Source organism: Periplaneta americana, chromosome 4 (assembly GCF_040183065.1).
Source record: "Periplaneta americana isolate PAMFEO1 chromosome 4, P.americana_PAMFEO1_priV1, whole genome shotgun sequence".
NCBI classification, from domain to species: domain Eukaryota; kingdom Metazoa; phylum Arthropoda; class Insecta; order Blattodea; family Blattidae; genus Periplaneta; species Periplaneta americana.
The window spans coordinates 18,834,577-18,854,073 of NC_091120.1; the positions used below are offsets into that span (position 1 = coordinate 18,834,577).

At 35.7% G+C, this 19,497-nt stretch overlaps 2 protein-coding genes across 3 annotated transcripts in view; both read right to left on the reverse strand.

Annotated features, from left to right (window-relative positions):
- The window catches only part of LOC138697559 (aspartate aminotransferase, cytoplasmic-like), a 355,155-nt gene that overhangs the window by 15,669 nt on the left and 319,989 nt on the right, over positions 1–19,497 (reverse strand). The window lies entirely within an intron of this gene.
- On the reverse strand, positions 642–18,958 carry LOC138698790 (neuropeptide Y receptor type 1-like). The gene is made up of 2 exons (XM_069825014.1): positions 18,710–18,958; positions 642–2,289 (listed from the first exon to the last, which is right to left on the reverse strand). The coding sequence occupies exon 2, from the start codon at positions 1,912–1,914 to the stop codon at positions 1,663–1,665; it is 252 nt and encodes an 83-aa protein (XP_069681115.1). The 5' UTR covers positions 1,915–2,289; positions 18,710–18,958; the 3' UTR covers positions 642–1,662.

Below are 19,497 nucleotides of genomic sequence, written 5' to 3' on the forward strand. Positions count from 1 at the left end.
AGGTTTTGTTGAAGCTAACATTAGTGAAATATAATTTTAGTAAGTCAATTCATACCTTTTTTTTTTATTGTATTAGAGTAGCCTACTTTATTTCTTCTAATCTTTATGTACTTTCTTCTGTTTTCAGCATCTCCCTACCATTTGTTTCTTTGTTTGCCAACATTTCAAACTGCAAATTCTTCACGGTATACTATAAAACATGCTTTGCGATCGTCATTTGTTTACCGCATAGATAGTCAACTGAAATGGCGGCTCCGTCCAAACGTATTGGCGAAGTCAATCAATATTTTATTGTATTAGAGTACTGTATTTCTTCTAATCGTTGTATACTTTCTTCTAATAGTGTAACAGTCAATTAAATCCCACTCGAATTTTGATTTTCATCTAGATAAATCAAAACATCTAGTGAGATTACTGTAGATAAAACATGAAAATTAAACAAATATTTGAGGTTATATTTTATTCGGAACTAGATACTTTTATATGATTATTTATAGTAGTTATTTTAATATGATTTTCTTCGTAGCAACTCTTTCCTCGGAAGTAGATAAAAATTTGGTATACCTATAGTCAATAGGTTAGATAGGCATAGTTTGATTATAAACACATCATATATTCAGATTATCACACTTAGGGCCGATTGTATAAACCATTTAATCTTAGATCAGAGGTTAAATTGATCCTTGTTTCAGCTGAACTTGGAATTTTGTGTTGTATAAAGTCTAATCTGAGATTAATTTGTCTCAAACTAAAGTCAACTTTGACTGAAGAAATTTCTCCGATTAAGTTAGATGATCCAAGTTCAGTTATTTCTTTTCTGTTTGAAATATACGAGTGGCAGACTATGCAAATAGAATAACCATTATTATTAATATTAATAGATATGGTAGGTACATTTATATATATATATATATATATATTTTTTTTTTCAATTTCTTGCCTTAATACACAAACAATCTTATATTTTATAAGGCTCTATCGTGTTCAGCAGTATCAAATAACATAACCTATAACTATTTTATGTTTATAACAACCATTAATTATTAATGGATATGATAGGTACATTCATAAATTTTCATTTTGTCGTTTTATAAAGTTTTATTGTGTTTAGCAGTATCAAACACCATAACATGATAAAAATTTGGAGAAAAGTCAACCTTGTTATTGTCCGCCATTATTTACATTGCACAAAACAAACCAGTGTCTCCAACAGAGTGTACGGAAAGTCGCCAAAAAGTAGTTGTAAAGTCGCTAGATTTCTCATTATCAACAAAGAAAGATTAAATTTTGTCACTATGGGGTGCTAAAAAGTTCGCTAAATCCCTATTTAAACAATATAAAAGTTAAAAGAAATTGTTATTGAAAAAGAGTTAAAGTCGCTAGATTGGAAACACTGAATAAACTTGTACAACATGGTCCGCGCATCATATATTTCACCTGTTTATGCGATGTTGCCAAATCCTTTTCACGTGAACTTAGATTGCATTTGAACCAAGGTAATTTGATCGCAGAAAAGTTTTATACAATAGAAGAAGTGTCTGAACTCGGTTCACTTTTCGATCTTCGATCAAAGTTGATCTTTAGTCAGGGAGTTTTATACAATTGGGCCTTAGAAATCCAGTCGACACAAAACAAAACACATGAATGTTGTACACTAGCGTGCTACAGGAAGTACATTAAGAAACAAGACGGTGACTCACACATCTCCTCGCCCAGCACCCAGGTCTCCGGCTTGCTGTTGACCTCGACGAGCACGGTGGGGGTGCAGACCAGCAGCACCATGAGGTCCGCGACGCTCAGGTTCATGAGGAAGATGTTGGTGGAGTTGCGCATGTCCTTGGTCTTGAGGATCACTATCGGCACCATCACGTTCCCCACCACGCCGATGCCCAGGATCACGAAGCAGAACACCATGGACGTGACGCGGATGTACCCCGGGAACACTGGCACCTCACCCCCCGCGCTCCCGTTCTCCACCCCCTCGACCCCCGAGAAGTTGGGGTACAGGTAGGCGGCCGTAATGGTGCTGTTGAGCGGGGCGGGCGACGGGGCCGAGGAAATGAGTCCTTCAACATAGGAGGTCGCTATGGTCACCGTCGTGGTTCTGCAGGTGGGCACGTGATTCCGTCAAATTCCGTCAACTGACTCACACGCACTGCAGTCAGTTCATTGCGCGCCCTTCTGCTCTCTTAAGGTCACTGTCACTTGTTCTGTGTGCCGGCAAAATGTCTGCGCTGTCCGAAACTCTTTGGAATACACGTGTTCGTCGTATTGACGCCATCTCATTTCCTTTATAGAAATCACAAAATATTTTAGTAACTTATATAACTCGCAATTCATTTTAAGAATGTTCAAACAAGTCTCTAAGTAATATCAAATAAATGTTTTGTTATTTTCCGTCATCGACTTATATAATATCATAGAGTGGAACTCTTTATATCACATATTTTACAATTTGTATGAACGTTTCCGTCACATCATCAGATACATATAATTTTCTATATGGCAACCTCATTTGTGTGGATTTGACTTTAATATAATAGCCCCTAGAGTGAAATTGTTAATACAATATTAAAGGTGAACGTTAATAGTACATTATGCAACGAGCCTATAATGAAGGTAATTAAGAAGCGAGTATGGATATTTATGAAACGAGCGCAAGCGAGTTTCATAATATTCATACGAGCTTCTTAATTACCATTATAGGCGAGTTTCATACGACTTTTTATGCTCGACCATATTTATAACTTGATATTGTTAATTTTCTTTGTATCTGACCTAGACCAATGTCCCGTATGTTGTGAGATGTGCGCAGACGCGAAAGTATTGATTTTTTCCGAGGAACAGATGTTCACATTGACCTTGTTAGGCCATAAGAACCTACAGAGATATCATTAAAATTCAATTAGACATTGAAAAACGAGATGACAAACTGAATTTATTTGAATATTATTTACAATTAACGCTAATTATTATAGTAACAGAACATAACCTTCTGCGACAGTATTGGATTTCCAGCCTCCGTGACTTTTCGCTAATTCTCTTTCGATTCCATATCCGAGAATAATCGATACTTGCGGTTTTATAACGGTAGAAAGCTGACCTATCATTGGCTGAACAGTTGTAACCTGAGTCGTCATTGGCTGAAAGACTTGACCTTTAATGAGTAGGTGTACTTTAATGACATGCATTAAAGGTCTGCTACCAGGTGTATAATTACTACATTTCGGCATGGTCGAGCATAAAAGACTTAAATCAACCCCTTACTGCATTCTGGGACAGATATGGCACATACCGGTTTTATATCCATATAACTTACAATATAAGCGTATAATATTTGAAACTGGATACTGGGACAGATATGGCACACTGTCAATAACTGGATTTGACCATATGTGACATCAGTTGAGAAAGACAGAACTACTTAAGTTATTTGAATATAAAACCGGTGTGTGCAAGACTGTCCTATGCGGTAAGGGTTTAAGTTAAACAATAAAAAACATTGTAAAAACACACTACGAGCCTTCACTTAATAGTAGGCCTAAAGCAAAATTTTTGTATTGTATGTTCATAATTAAAATCGTGTGCAATATTGTTGTATAAATTATTAACTTTATACGGCCCCGAGGTTCACTCAGCCTCCTATAAAATTGAGTACCGGGTCTTTTCCGGGGGTAAAAGGCGGTCAGAGCGTGGTGCCGACCACACCACCTCATTCTAGTGCCGAGGTCATGGAAAGCATAGGGCTCTACCTCCATGCCCCCCCCCCAAGTGCCTTCATGGCATGTTACGGGGATACCTTTCCCTTTACCTTTATATGGTTATATGTGAGTGTATAATTTTTTGTTTGTACAGGTACATCATTTTATTTTTACTAACATTTTTAATATTAACCTGTCTATACCTTTAGAGAACCGGAAACACCGCTTGCTCCCCCCTCCAAAACTGGAGTTCGATGATACTGGCGTAAAACACAAATCACTCTACCAGGTATAGGATGGAAGAAAAGTAGTTCATCCATTTACGTAAACTAGGAAATATCGCGATTTTGATTTTGATAATTTTCATTAGGTCTTTCTTTAATCAAAGTACAGTACTGTATTAAGAATAAGTGTTTTTACTCACGAAGTGAGTTATCCATGCGAACGTATTCATTATGCGGTGTATACTGTCTACAGCACATTAGCGTACAATATAGAGAAAGAAGTTAAATTGAAAAATAATCATAATATGAATATCTAAACACAATTTTGAAAATGGTGGCCGTTCATTTCGATACAGGCTTCAGTTCTTTTGTGCATATTATCGCAATATAGACTATTGCATCTAATTCCAATTGCCAGTTTCGTCCTTCGTACTAGTAACTCATGTTGAAATGATTCTGTACCTACTCTACGTACTGTGAATTCAATCTTCACTTCTGCCCGACCCGAAAATATAAAATTACTGAGACATGCTATCTACTGTCCGTCCAAGCGGTTGTGCCGCAGGAAGGATTGTAGAAAGGGAGGAAATCACGTGACAGTTAATTACTTAACGAGACCCTTTTATTTAAGTTAAATTAAACAGCTGTATAATATTACGTAAACGTCCAATTCCTAAGAGAAATTAATGTTTTCATAAAAGAGCTAAGACAGCCCAGCTTTTACAGAGGGGCGAGCAGAAGCAGGTGGGGGAAATCGGGATGCGACGTAGGCAAACGGACAGTACCTGTGCGAAAATATGATTCAATATTGAAAGCTCTATCGTCACTGGAAAACGCGAACATATTTCTGGAACGTACTATACTCAGTAACTCAGTACTGCTTACTATCTGCGGTCTTGGTTCTGTGTGGAGTTGGAACTTCCTTAGTAGAAGGGGTGGGAGTGAAGTACATTCAAAAACTCAGGTACAATAAAAATTGAAGTAAAAATAAAATGATGTCCCTGTACAATGCAGAACACTTTGCATTTTACTGTATATAAACTATATTACATGCCTTACCTATAATCATTAATTAATGTTTATATTGTTTACGCATTTAAGTTATGTGAAGTTTTCATTTAATGTATACAATTTCGGTATACAGGGTGATTCACGAGGATTTACAGTCCTTTACGGAGCTTATTTCTGAAGAAACTTGGAGCAAAAAATGTCGTATAAACATAGTTCCTAATCCCAGTATTTTCAGAGTTACACTAATTTGAAGTTGTTTGTAAAATACGTTTTTTCTTTAGTCTGAAGGTAAAAGAAAAATACAAACAGAGAATGAACCATTCAGAAGTATCATTACTTTAATTGGCAAGTATTATGAAGCTAAAAATGTGGAAGTATTGTCGAAATATTATACAAGACTGGAATATGAGAGCAGCTACATATAGAGTGATTCACGAGGATTTTCAGTCCTTTACGGAGTTTATTTCCGAAGACATTCTGAGCAAAAAATGTCATATAAACATGGGTCCTATTCTCAATATTTACAGAGTTACGTTTCGTTATTGGAACGCATTGCTGTGAACGCGTGATCTTGGTCAGCGTGCAGTCAGCAGCCAGCTCGAGCGCTACGGAAATCAAAGATAGCCGTATGCAGTTACGTAGAGCGACGAGTGCCGTTCACAAGCGTGCGGCCAAGTGTACTCAAGCGGACGGCGACATTTTTAAAATGTGTTGTAAACTCTCCAAGACTGTAAATTGAACTGCAAATAATTAAGTCGGTGGAAGTGGTGTGATTTGTAATAATTGTTGTGATAAGTGCGCAAGAATAATGCAAGTTTCTAATTAAAAATAGAAAAAGATGTCTGTACGAAGAAACTAAGGAGTTCACAACACATTTTTAGCTTCATAATACTTGCCAATTAAAGAAATGATACTTCTGAGTGATTCATTCTCTGTTTGTATTTTTCTTCTATCTTCAAACTAAAGAAAAATAGTAATATACGTTACAAGAGCGGTATGTTGACGTTTTCATGGTCGAGGAAAAGATTGAAAAAGCGAAACGTAGTTGGGCTTTTTTAATTTCCGAGAACATGAAAACAAACATACCGCTCGTGTATCGTGCATTATTTTGTGCGAAGATCGTTTATTACATACCTGAAAGAGGAATTTCTAATTAGTTGCAATGAAATCTCCATCTTGGTTTCTGTTTAACGACGGCAACTTCGGAAAACCAAAATATCTTTCTTCAACATTGTTGCTATAAAATGTTTTCTGTGTTTACTATACTCCAGCAGGCAGTGATATACGTCTGTCTTTTTTCCCCCCCAGTCTATAAATGCGAACTTAAAACAAACGGTAAGGTTATGTAATGATTTATTTTTCATTTTAATATTTTAACAATATTATTTATATAACATATTGCAGTAATAACATCGGTATCTGGAATCTTGTTGATTTTTTCACGGCTTCCTTAATGTTACTTGCATCAGGAATGCAATAAATTTCGTGGAGTAGTAGGCTTTACTTAATTTTTGCAAATATTTAAAAACAATAATTAACATTGCAATTTAGGTGAAATTGCAGTGGTAAGTTTCCAATTTATAATTATTACTATGTTAAACGTCTCTAAAAATAATATGTTATAAGCCTAAAGCAGTAAAATGAATGTCGTGCTTAAGCGGTAAGAAGAGGGAAATTGTTATGTGTGTTACGTTGGGAATACTGAATGTGGTATTTCACACTTACCGCGTATTGGTTCTGTGCGGAAAACAAGCAAATACGCACGATCTCGCACAAACGTATTTTACAAACAACTTTAAATTAGTGTAGCTCTGAAAATACTGAAAATAGGAACTATGTTTATATGACATTTTTTACTCAAAATGTCTTCAGAAATAAGCTCCGTAAAGGACGGTAAATCCTCGTGAATGACCCTGTATACTATTTTTTTTTTATATTAAATTAAAACAACTTCACATCACTTAAATACGTAAACAATACAAATATTAATTAATGATTATAGGTAAGGCATGTAATATAGTTTAGCCTATATACAGTAAAATGCAAAGTGTTCTCCATTATACAAACAAAAAATTTTAACGAGTTTTCACTCACATATGAAGTTAATGATTTATACAACAATATTGCACACAATTTTAATTATGAATATATAACACAAAAATGTTGGCTTCACTATTAAGCGAAGGCTCTTAGTGTGTTTTTTACAATGTTTTTAATTTGTTAACTTAATTTAAGTCTTTTAACATTCACCTTTAATACTTATTAACAGTTCCACTTACAGTCAAATGCCATACAAATGAGGTTAACATATTGAAAATTACATGTATCTGATGATGCCATAATAGCGACGAAAACGTTCATACAAATTGTAAAATATGTAAAATAAAGAGTTTCACTCTATGAAATTATATGATAAGTGAATGACGGAAATATAACAAAACATTCATTTGATATTATATAACTCGGCTAAAATATACAAGAATTCATGAGTAGCCCATATTCTCTATCGCAAAAGCCCGTATAACACGACCAAAATTTGATTACAGATTGGACCTGAAATCGCTAATAGTATGATCAAGGTAAGAGAGTGAAGTGTTCATTGAAAGTATAACTACTAATAATGATAATAATTTTGTAACTTTTCACGGTTTCCAATACAGATACTGTAACGAGGTTGAAACCTTAGTACACGTCCTAGGGTCCTGCCAAAATGGAGAACTCCTGAGAAATTCAAGCCATCATAACATATGAAAACTAATAGCACAGGCCCTTAGAAAAAGATCCTTTGAGGTGTCGCCCTGAGTCGCGCAGTTGGTATAGCGCTTGCCTTCTGTGCCCGAGGTTGCGGGTTCGATCCCGCCCCAGGTCGATGTCATTTAGGTGTGCTTAAATGCGACAGGCTTATGTCACTAGATTTAGTGGTATGTAAAAGAACTCCTGCGGGACAAAATTACGGCACACAGGCGACGCTGATATAACCTCGGCAGTTGCGAGCGTCGTTAAATAAACCATAATTTTTTCCTTTGAGGTCTATGAAGAGGTGCACTGCGTTGCGTCTGAAGGCGGCGGAATTAGAAGAGCGGACATTGTGGCTCTAGACAAGACTAATAGTAAAGGCTTTGTACTGGATCCAACTGTTAGATTTGAGATGATCCAGACTCAACTATCTAAAAGGTAATTTTCAGTTTTTATAATATAAGTTTCAAATAGGTTATAATGTTATATCTAGGGAACGGATTTCTAGTTCCTTGCCTATTTTTTTTCTACCTGTTAGACTATGTTATTCAGATATCTCTACGTTTCATGTACACAGACTCCCCCTATAAAAATTCTATAGGGTCTAAAATGTTCTACAAATGAGTGAAAACTATGTTTGTGCCTAAAAATGACCTTTTTATATTTTTCACATATTTAAAGTAAAAATCCGGCACTAAAAATGAGAAAATTCCCAAGAAGCCAGAAAAATGCCAGTTTTTACTCTTACAGACAAAGACTGGTCTGGCAAGTTCGATCCTCATTGGTCTTAGAAGGGGAGAGAAAAAGATTTTACCTAATTTCTGGGGCCGAAGTTCGTTTGAAAAAGTCCATCCTAGCATAAAAGGGGTGTTAGGTTGTTCAGGTCAGGAGAGAGCTTACAAATTATTAGTTTTCGTGTCAGCACACCTCCCGTTATGCGAAATGAAACTGACGAGAGAAAGATCGGTTTTTTGCGTCAACGTATTAAGGGAATGTTCGTGGACAAGTTTCTGCACAAATCCAGTCCCTCTCTCGCTCAGTAAAATTGTAAAAAATTCTCAAAAATAACTATCATAGTATTATTAGTATCACAATATTACCAACCTTTACCCTACACCTGAAGTCTGATTAGTGTAATATGTTACTAGTTAGCTATGTATGCAATGTAGAGGGAAAGAAGCTGGCTATCCTACCCCATTATCTGCTGGCTTAGTTGCCTCATGAGTGATGTCTTATTGGTGTCACGAAATTCATACAGTTGACTAAACAACAACTGTATTCAAATGTTGTTCGCGAAACCATTTATTTCAAGAGGCAATGCAGGTCTACTGTCGGTAAATTTTTAGGTCGGAGAGCAAGGTGTTATGTAAGAGGAAGCATAACTAACTTACTTACAAATAGCTTTTAAGGAACCCGCAGGTTCATTGCCGCTCTCACATAAGCCCGCCATCGGTCCCTATCATGTGCAAGATTAATCCAGTCTCTATCATCATATCCCACCTCCTTCAAATACATTTTAATATTATCATCCCATCTACGTCTCGACCTCCCTAAAGGTCTTTTCCCTTCTGCCTCCCAACTAATACTCTATATGCATTTCTGGATTCACCCATACGTGCTACATGCCCTGCCCATCTCAAACGTCTGGATTTAATGTTCCTAATTATGTCAGGTGAAGAATACAAAGCGTGCAGTTCTGTGTTGTGTAACTTTCTCCATTCTCCTGTAACTTCATCCCTCTTAGTCCCAAATATTTTCCTAAGCATCTTATTCTCAAACACCCTTAATCTCTGTTCCTCTCTCAGAGTGAGAGTCCAAGTTTCACAACCATACAGAACAACCGGTAATATAACTGTTTTATAAATTCTAACTTTCAGATTTTTTGACAGCAGACTAGATGACAAAAGCTTCTCAACCGAATAATAACACGCATTTCCCATATTTATTCTGCGTTTAATTTCCTCCCGAGTGTCATTTATATTTGTTACTGTTGCTCCAAGATATTTGAATTTTTCCACCTCTTTAAAAGATAAATGTCCAATTTTTATATTTCCATTTCGTACAATCAATATTCTGGTCACGAGACATAACATTGAATATTATTTATAGTACAAAGCGCTATGCCTGCAAAAAGCAAAATACAGCAGCAACACAAGAATTGCACTCGTTCAGTCTGTAATCAAATCTTGGTTGAGTTTTACGTGCCACAGATGAGTTGTTACGCTGTTCTACAATTACATGTCTTTTTAAATGCATTTACTGGCGTAAATTAGAGTGGAATCTAGTACGTTTCCAAGAATGCTATGACGTTTTTCTATCACTTTTAACTGTATTATTCCACGCTCGCTCACAGTTTCTGTCCACTGTTCATGGTTTTATACTACACGAATGAACACAATAACCAATACTTTCATTACACACCACGGTAGCCTTTTTTCTGACTGTCATCTGATTCTAAATTTCTCGTGTAAAATTACCTATGCTTAGAAAAGTTCGAAGAAAACTAATGAGCCACCTTAGCGACTTTATTCCACTTTTACAAGCATTTTATATCTGTCACAAGAGATGAAAAAAGTAGTAAGAAGTCAAACGGCAGCCCCCGTTCACGAAATCTGTTCCAGACCGTATGAAGAAAAACTTCCTTCTTCTCAGAGACTTTTTTTCGAATTGTCTCTTTTCTCCTCCACCCACAAAAAAAACTTGACGAATTTTCTTCAAGACGTTATAGAAAAAGAAGAAAAAATTTCTAGAGAGTACTTCTTTCATTTTGTTCGAATGCCTCTGCTCCCGACAGATGTAGATAGGAGTTAGGGTCTGACTCATAAAAACATGAAGGCGGAGCTCTTATAATCCATCAAAATACTTCCAGATAAAACACTTAACTTGATCTTTGAACACTTAACAGAATACATGGCTTCAAGAACACGAAGTCGAACACCTAGCTAATTTAAATACTGTTCTTTAAGGTTTACGACGTTTTTATCGATCGATACATCTCGACCGTCAATCAGAGCCAGAAATTAATTCGTTAGTGGAGCAAAACATTTGAGATGTTATGTTCTGGAAACGGACACAGATCCCTTGTCTGTTTGTGTTGGCGGAAAGAACGTGGGACGTTTGAATTTCTCTACTCGGTTTTTATATTTGTCTCGGTATATTTCGTAACAGAATGGACGGCAAATTTATGAACCTCTCCACTCTATGTTTCCACTGTTTTGTTCGGCTTCAATTTATTGGTCCGAAGGGTTGTGGGTTCGAGTCCCGCCTCGGGCATGGGTGTTGTGTTTGTGTTTGTATTGGTGTAAGTAAAACAAAGGAAAACAAGTGAAAACGAAACAGAAAAACAAAGATAACTTTGGTAAACGGCCTCTGGCCGGTCAAAATTAAAAAAAAAAATAAAAAAAAATAAAATTCCAATGATTTGTTTGTTTATCAGACTGTGATTAAGAACCATGAACTACGGATTTATTAAGTGTCATTTTTAATAAAAACTATTTGTAATGTTCCCTGATATGGCTTCTTTAAAACTACAAATTAATGCTTTAATATTCCGAGTAAAAACGAGTCGCCTAGAATCGAATTGTGTACTGTTTCTAAAACTATTAAAATGGCTTTAAGATATAGGCCTATTTCAGTGCAGAATTTATCAGGGAATGTCAAATAAAGGAAATGTCCAAGAGAGTATGCTATGAGCGTATTCCGAATTTTACCGGTGAGCAATCCGATGGCATCACGGTGTTCCGAATTCCACCGATGACGTCATTGATGCTCCACCGGTGCCATCAACTTGCAGAGGAGGTGGCAGTCTCCATCAGCCGCCATCAGTGAATCTGATTGGTTCTTGTATAGGGCGGGAATTAGCAGACGAATAACATCGTGCACTGTTGTGTCATGGCAGTGTGTTCTGCTTTAGTTCTGATGTATTGTTTGTAATGAGCACAACGTAAAAACAATATGTTAATGGCTTATGAGCGAACATGTCAACGGACCAGTTATTACTACCGGTTCAAGAAATAAATTGTGTATGCTATATTTTCTTTGAACGATATGGGAGTACGAAAATTTCGCAAAATTTTGCTAGCGTAGCACAGACAACAACTTGTACAGTCGCCATGACAGCCATCGATCCTTCCAGCACTTTTATTCCTTATTTGGCTGCAACGTGATGTCATTGATGCCATCGGACCGGTGAGATTCGGAATACGCTGTGTATCATGCATTCTCTTAACCCGTTCAGAAAATTCCTCCCGCCAAAATTAAAACAGACTTTAGTGCAAACCCTCGTATTACCACTGTTTGACTATTGCGACATAATACTTACAGATTTGACAACTGAACTTTCGAACAAGCTACAGCGTGTGCACAATATGTGTGTCAGATTCATTAGCAATGCTCACAAATTTGACCATATTACACCTTCGTTCAGATATTTATCCTGGCTGCGACTCAATAACCGTAGATCACTTCATTCGCTTTCTCTTCTGTTTCGAGTTCTCCACACTTCTACTCCAAATTATCTTCGTTCCCGGTTTAACTACTAATCCTGAATCACAATCTAAACACCAGGTCACAAGAGAGCCAAATCCTAGCAATTCCTCCCCATAGAACATCCCACTATTCATCCTCTTTCACTGTATCCGTCCCTCGTGAATGGAATTCTCTACCTCAGAAGATTAGGGGCTGCCAGACAATAACTACCTTGAAGACAAAGCTAAACAATTTCTTACTGACGCAGACAAATTGAAGTTGTAATTATAATCATAATCGAGTTTAATGATTTAATTATATTTAGGTATGATTATTATTATTAATGTTATTATTAGGACATAATTATTTCATTGGAGTGTTGGGAAGGTAAAAGAATTGTTATGTATTGTATTGTATTGTATTATGTTTTGCTCCTTAGCAATATAGTAATTTTGTATTTTTGTATCGCACTGGTTGAGTGGAAGAGAAGGCCGAATGGCCTTAACTCTGCCAGTTAAAATAAACCATTATTATTATTATTATTATTATTATTATGATTATTATTATTATTATTATAAACTGCTATTTGAAGTCAAACTACACTTTATATGCATTAACTTTAGCAGTAACATCACCGTTTGGAGTCTAACCTACACTATTTTTCGTATTTCCTGAAAAATCATATTTCTGGATAAAGTAGCCAATAGTTTGATTCTAGGAGACTCAAGAAAGCTCATCAATATTGGTAGGCTAAATGTAATGTTAAAACGGGGGAAGGTTATACTTATATATAAATGTCTCAAATTTTGGTATCAACAAACCAATTATAAATGAAAGTAAAATCACTTCTGTTTTCTAAATTTATTGACAGTAAACGCTTATTTCAGATATATTTAAAAACTGTAAAAGTATTTCAGTCTTTGTAAGTTAAAAGAATAGTATATTATGCAACGAGCCTATAATGGTAGTAATTAAGACGCGAGGATGCTTATGAAACGAGCGCAAGCGAGTTTCATAATTTTCATACGAGCGTCTTAATTACCATTATAGGCAAGTTTCATACGACTTTTTATGCTCGACCATATTTCTAACTTGAAATTTATTTATTTTAGTAGGTTATTTTACGACGCTTTATCAACAGCTTAGGTTATTTAGCGTCTGAATGAGATGAAGGTGATAATGCCGGTGAAATGAGTCCGGGGTCCAGCACCGAAAGTTACCCAGCATTTGCTCATCTTGTTTTGAGGGAAAACCCCGGAAAAAACCTCAACCAGGTAACTTGCCCCGACCGGGAATCGAACCCGGGCCACCTGGTTTCGCGGCCAGACGCGCTGACCGTTACTCCACAGGTGTGGACTTCTAACTTGAAATGAATCATAAGTATTCATGTTATTGTTATGTGAGTGAGTGCAATATCTACCTCATAAATTGTGAGATGTGTGCAGACGCGAAAGTATTGATTTTTTCCGGGAAACGAATGTCGATGACCTTGATATAATCTAGATAGTAAGATAAAAATTAATCTTGACATAACCTTGAAATTGAATTCGACATTGAAAAACGAAATGACAAATTGAATTTATTTGAATATTATTTACAATTAACGCTAATTATTATAGTAACAGAACATAACCTTCTGCGACAGTATTGGATTTCCAGCCTTCGTGACGTTTCCCTCGTTGTCTTTCGATTGCATATCCGAGTATAATCGAAAACCTGAACTTTAATGAATAGGTGTACTTTAATGACATGCATTAAAAGACTGCTACCAGGTGTATAATTACTACATTTCGGCATGGTCGAGCATAAAGATATTTTTCCTATGACATTAATAATCTATACTAATAATAAATCTGTAGCCGAAATTTTTCTGGTAATTTTCGATTTTCCAAAAATAATTGGTCCTAACATATATAATTAACCGCCCTGAAACCGAAAATCGCTTTTTTGAAATGTTTGTTTGTATGTCTGTCTGTCTGTCTGTCTGTCTGGATGTTTGTTACCTTTTCACGTGAAAATGGCTGAACCGATTTATATGAAAATTGGAATATAAATTAAGTTCGTTGTAACTTAGAATTTAGGCTATATGGCATTCATAATATTTTATTTAAAAGGGGGGTTATAAGAGGACTTGAATTAAATAAATCGAAATATCTCCCTTATTATTAATTTTAATGAACAATGTTACATAACAAAGGTTTCTTTAAAAATAATTTCCGATAAGTTTTATTCCATGCAAAATTTTGATAGGACTGATATTTAATGAGATAAATGTGTTTCAAAATTACAATAACAACGCCATCTAAGGCTGTGCACTGAAATAAAAAACAAATGACTTCGTCTATAAGGAACCTTGAACAAAAACAATCGAAAGCTATGAAACATACGGTAGCCTAAAGAGAATGTTTCTGTGTTTGTATGAAGTAATATCGGAAGCTAAATTAACCGATTTGTATAATTAATTATTAATTCACCATTGGAAAGTATAGTTTCTCTAGATGGACATAATGCTATAATGTTATTACAGTAAGTTCTGAGTGAATCAAGGACAGGTAAGATTAAAATAGCTTCTTATGCACAGAAAACTTGATAGGCATTCGTTTCCTGTATTTTCTAAAATAATATTTATGACTGGATCAAAATGATCGCATTTTAATTTTTTTTAATACAATTTGAATTAAGTAACATAATAAAAGATTTATCCTTCTATCAAACACGAATGTTCCCTGATCAAACGTCCTATTTTAATTATGTAATTACTTTATATCTATTTCTAATGGGTGCAGCGCAGCGCACGGGTACGACTAGTTCTGATATAAAATCATAATTTTAGTGGGTTATTTTACGACGCTTTATCAACTGCTGTGGCTATCTAGGGTCTGAATGATATGAAGGTAATAATGCGAAATGAGTCCTGAGTCCAGCATTTGCTTTTAATTGGTTGAGGGAAAACGCTGGAAGAAAACTCAACCAGGTGCATTGCTCCGACCAGGATTTGAACCCGGGCCTGCTCGTTTCACGGTCAGGCATACTAACCGTTATTCCATAGCGGTGGATATATAATCGTAATATTTATTATTAATTTTATATTAATAGATAATAAGGCATATATTTTAATAACTGTTATTTTAAAACATCTAAATTTTACACAAGAACTTTCTCCGTCCTGTTTAACAACCACAAGAAGATAAACATTTGTTTCCATACTTATCAATTCTCATGAGAGATAAGGTACTTTTTTTTTTTTGCGGAAACCGTAACTGCATTAGTACCGGGCATATAGCTTTCCATTTCATGAACTTTCAAAGCAACATATCTTTGATAAACTCACCCTTACATGCTGTGATAAAGAAACTCGTTCTGCGCGAATAACAAACACACAGAACTGAGCAAGTTTCAAATTCAACTGATACAACAAACTTTTTATACTCCGTAGAAATAATTTTCCGCATTATTAACTTCTTAAAAAGTTATATCTCCGACGAAAGGATATCGAGAAACGGCGGTGTGTTTTGTCGCTCAGAAATAGAAAATGTCATCTCGTTTGTCTTCAAACGTCAAAACAATTACGTACAATGCAATAAGCAACCAACAACCACGACTCTAAGTTGTACTTTGTAGGAAGGCTTTAGATTTTGGAATGGCTCCAAATATTGACAGAACAGAGACAACAGCTGATCGTCGTACCGTTCTGTAGAAGGCTCCTGTTGGCGGTCTGTTTGTAAGGTATAGTACTCAGAAAGGGTTCTAAACGTAAATTATTTCATTGCATATAATACACAGAAATAAAATGTATTTGTGTCATGTATCATTCCTGTGGGAAGTAAACATGTTTCACTTTTAACAGTTGAACATTTGAGATCACATTTTAACTTTTCTCGATCTTGGCCACGAAATGCGAACATCTCCTGGGAATATCACTCTCGAGATATTAACCTATCAACCCTTAAATTGGCAAAGTCAGTATCCTATAGGATACGACAGGTTAATAGGTTATATGCTATAATTTTAATAGAACAATAGAAAAAAATTGGTAGGAAAATAAAAAATTTCACAATACTATAATATTGCACAACATATAAAATATGGACATTATGATAGTTGTTTTTCTTTACGGTCCGACACGGTTTAATAAACTAGTGTGAGAAATGAAGTTTTGCCAATTTAGGGATTAAATACGAAAAGTATGTCCCTGCTCCGAAAGCAGAACTAGTATCTTTTTTACATTAAGTAAAATAATTTTCAGAGTTTTTAATTTCTAGCTCTATATTATATAATTTGAACTGGTAATGTAAATTACGGGAAAACGGCTGAACGAATTTTAATTAATGTCCCGGCATTTTAAAGCTTGGCATCCAAGGATTTTCAGAAAAATAGTAACTTTCAATGCAGCGTTAGTTTTCTTACATAATTTTCCTATTTTCCAAAATCCATCTTTCGTCAGTTTTGAGAACTAATTGAATTTCAGAATAAAACAAAACACACACTACAATAAACAATAGGCTATTACACGAAGGCCATGACCTGCAGGATTGCCGACATATTTAGAGCTCAAATTCAATTGGTTATTAAAAGCTTTACGACTTATTAAAAATAATTTACAGGTCTGATCCTGCGGTGTGTAATTTTGTGAGTACAGCTATGTATTGGATATTAAAATGTACAAAACTTGAGGTGATTTGATGAAATTATTACCATTAGAAATTAAATATTATTATAGTTAATGCCATGATCCGTCTATTTTTCATCAATTATACATAATATTAATGCTATATTGATGATATGAAAGTGAAACGTTTTGGAGTTATATAAGTATGTCTAGAGAATATGTTAATTTAGATCTTCATTTCTACAATTTACTGAGTGGCGGATATATATAAAACTACAAAAATTACGTAAAATAATAATGTTATTAAAAATCAAATATTGTTATACTTATTAATCAAGTGGGGTTGGGTCTTTTTCATATACTTAATGGCGGTCACTTATATGCGTCATTCTCTTCAGTATTGGCTGGAGAGATTGTAAAAATTACAGTTCCTAAGGAAAGACCAAAAGGTATTACTTATTGATAAAATAAGAGATCTAGAAAATTATGTAGTCTCCCGATCATTTCAGCAAGATCTCTTAGCAGGATAAAATGATTTTACCTTCTACATTTCAACCTCTACATGTAGCAGCTATACCAAGATGCTATGTCTATTGTTCGAAAGCATAGCAAACATGATATTTTTTTTAAACTTTCGCCTACAATATGACCTGAAATAGCTATTGCTTTACTCCCACATGAAAAAACCCACTGATCGTCCTGACATTGTTACTTGCGTTTTCGCGTTGAAACTCAAAAACTGAAAGTGGATAGGTTCAAGAAAAAGTATTTCGCAAAAAAAAAAATACAGGGAAAGTATGTTTCATAATTATGGAAACCAATAACTTTCAAAATGTGTGGTATTCTTCAATAAAAATAAATCTGAAAAATTTTTATATGAACGTCTATTGGACTTAGTTTGCAGCATTTGCTGCACAAGCCACTAGGTTTAATAGAATAGAAAAAAAAATTGTAGGAAAATTAAAATTTCACAATACTATAATATTGCACGACATATAAAATATGTACATTACTATAGTTGTTTTCTTTACGGTCCGACACGGTTTAATAAACTAGTGTGAGAAATGAAGTTTTGCCAATTTAAGGGTTAAATGTGAAGCCGCATATACATGTCAATAAAAAAAGTATGCCTCTGCTCCGAAAGCAGAACTAATATCTTTTTTTACATTAAAATAATTTTCAGAGCTTTTAATTTCTAACTACATTAATTATATTTACTTGTCTGGAACGCTACGAACTAGTGATTTCTTCTCCCGTTCAGAAGAAAACGATTACCACGTCTTGAAACGCCACAATACTAGCAATGAGATGTCAACTGCAGTCACGACTGAAGTAAACGCACGAACTATTGGCAATTTCCAGAACAGAAGATACCCAAACCACCGTACCTTTCAGACGCTGGCTCAGCTTGGTGGTCTCAATTCTATAGTAATTATTTCGTGCCTACATTAAGTAAAATAATTTTTCGAGTTTTTAATTTCTAGCTACATTAATTATATTTACTTGTCTGGAACGCTACGAACTAGTGATTTCTTATCCCGTTCAGAAGAAGAAAACGATCACCACGTCTTGAAACGCCACAATACTAGCAATGAGATATCACCTGCAGTCACGACTGAAGTAAACGCACGAACTATTGACATTTACCAGAGCAGAAGATACCCAAACCACCGTACCTTTCCGACGCTGGCTCAGCTGGTGGTCTCAATTCTATAGTAACTATTTCGTGCCTACATTAAGTAAAATAATTTTCCGAGTTTTTAATTTCTAACTACATTAATTATATTTACTTGTCTGGAACGCTACGAACTAGTGATTTCTTCTCCCGTTCAGAAGAAGAAAACGATCACCACGTCTTGAAACGCCACAATACTAGCAATGAGATCACCTGCAGCCACGACTGAAGTAAACGCACGAACTATTGACAATTACAAGAGCAGAAGATACCCAAACCACCGTACCTTTCAGACGCTGGCTCAGCTTGGTGGTCTCAATTCTATCGTAATTATTTCGTGCCTAAAATGTCTGTAAAAATTGCAGACATTTGTGTCACAATACATCGGTTAAGCGAAGTGGAAATATCATTCTTCACTCATAGAAGCTCAACACTTGCGATTCACACGTTTTATATCCTGGCACCCGCGGAGCACAACAAGTGTTCGCCGGTGTGTCAACCTGTCCTGGCACTGAGGACGCGAGCGCACGCCCCCACGGACCACGCGACACTGAGCGAGCGGCCGTCCGAGCCTAGCGAGCTGCTGGACCAGCGACGGCGCGAGAACATATCCCCACTACAGCCGCGACCACGTCAGAGCTCGAGCGGGGCAACAATGGACGCGGAACCAACTGCTACAAAGCATAGCTACTACCGCAGAACTAGGAGCGTGTATGGGAAGACGTATTACTGTAGAACTGAGAGAAGAAGTAGTACTCTTGTAGAACTATAAGAATATATGAGGAGCTTCGTTTCAAATCATATTACAGTAGAACTTGGTTATAGCGACCTCGTTTTGTGCGACACCTCGCCTATAACGCCAAATATTCTGTGGTCCCAACTAATTCCCCTTAAGACATATGCTTTTCTACCTTGCTTAATACAACAAACACATATGCGTCTACCTCGCATATAACGTCATTTCCAACCTCGGTTTGGAATACAATTTTCTAAGACCCAAAGTATTTTAAGAAATACTTTGTTGAAATCTGGTAACCTGGAATAGTACGAGTAATATGCGTTACAAGAGCGGTA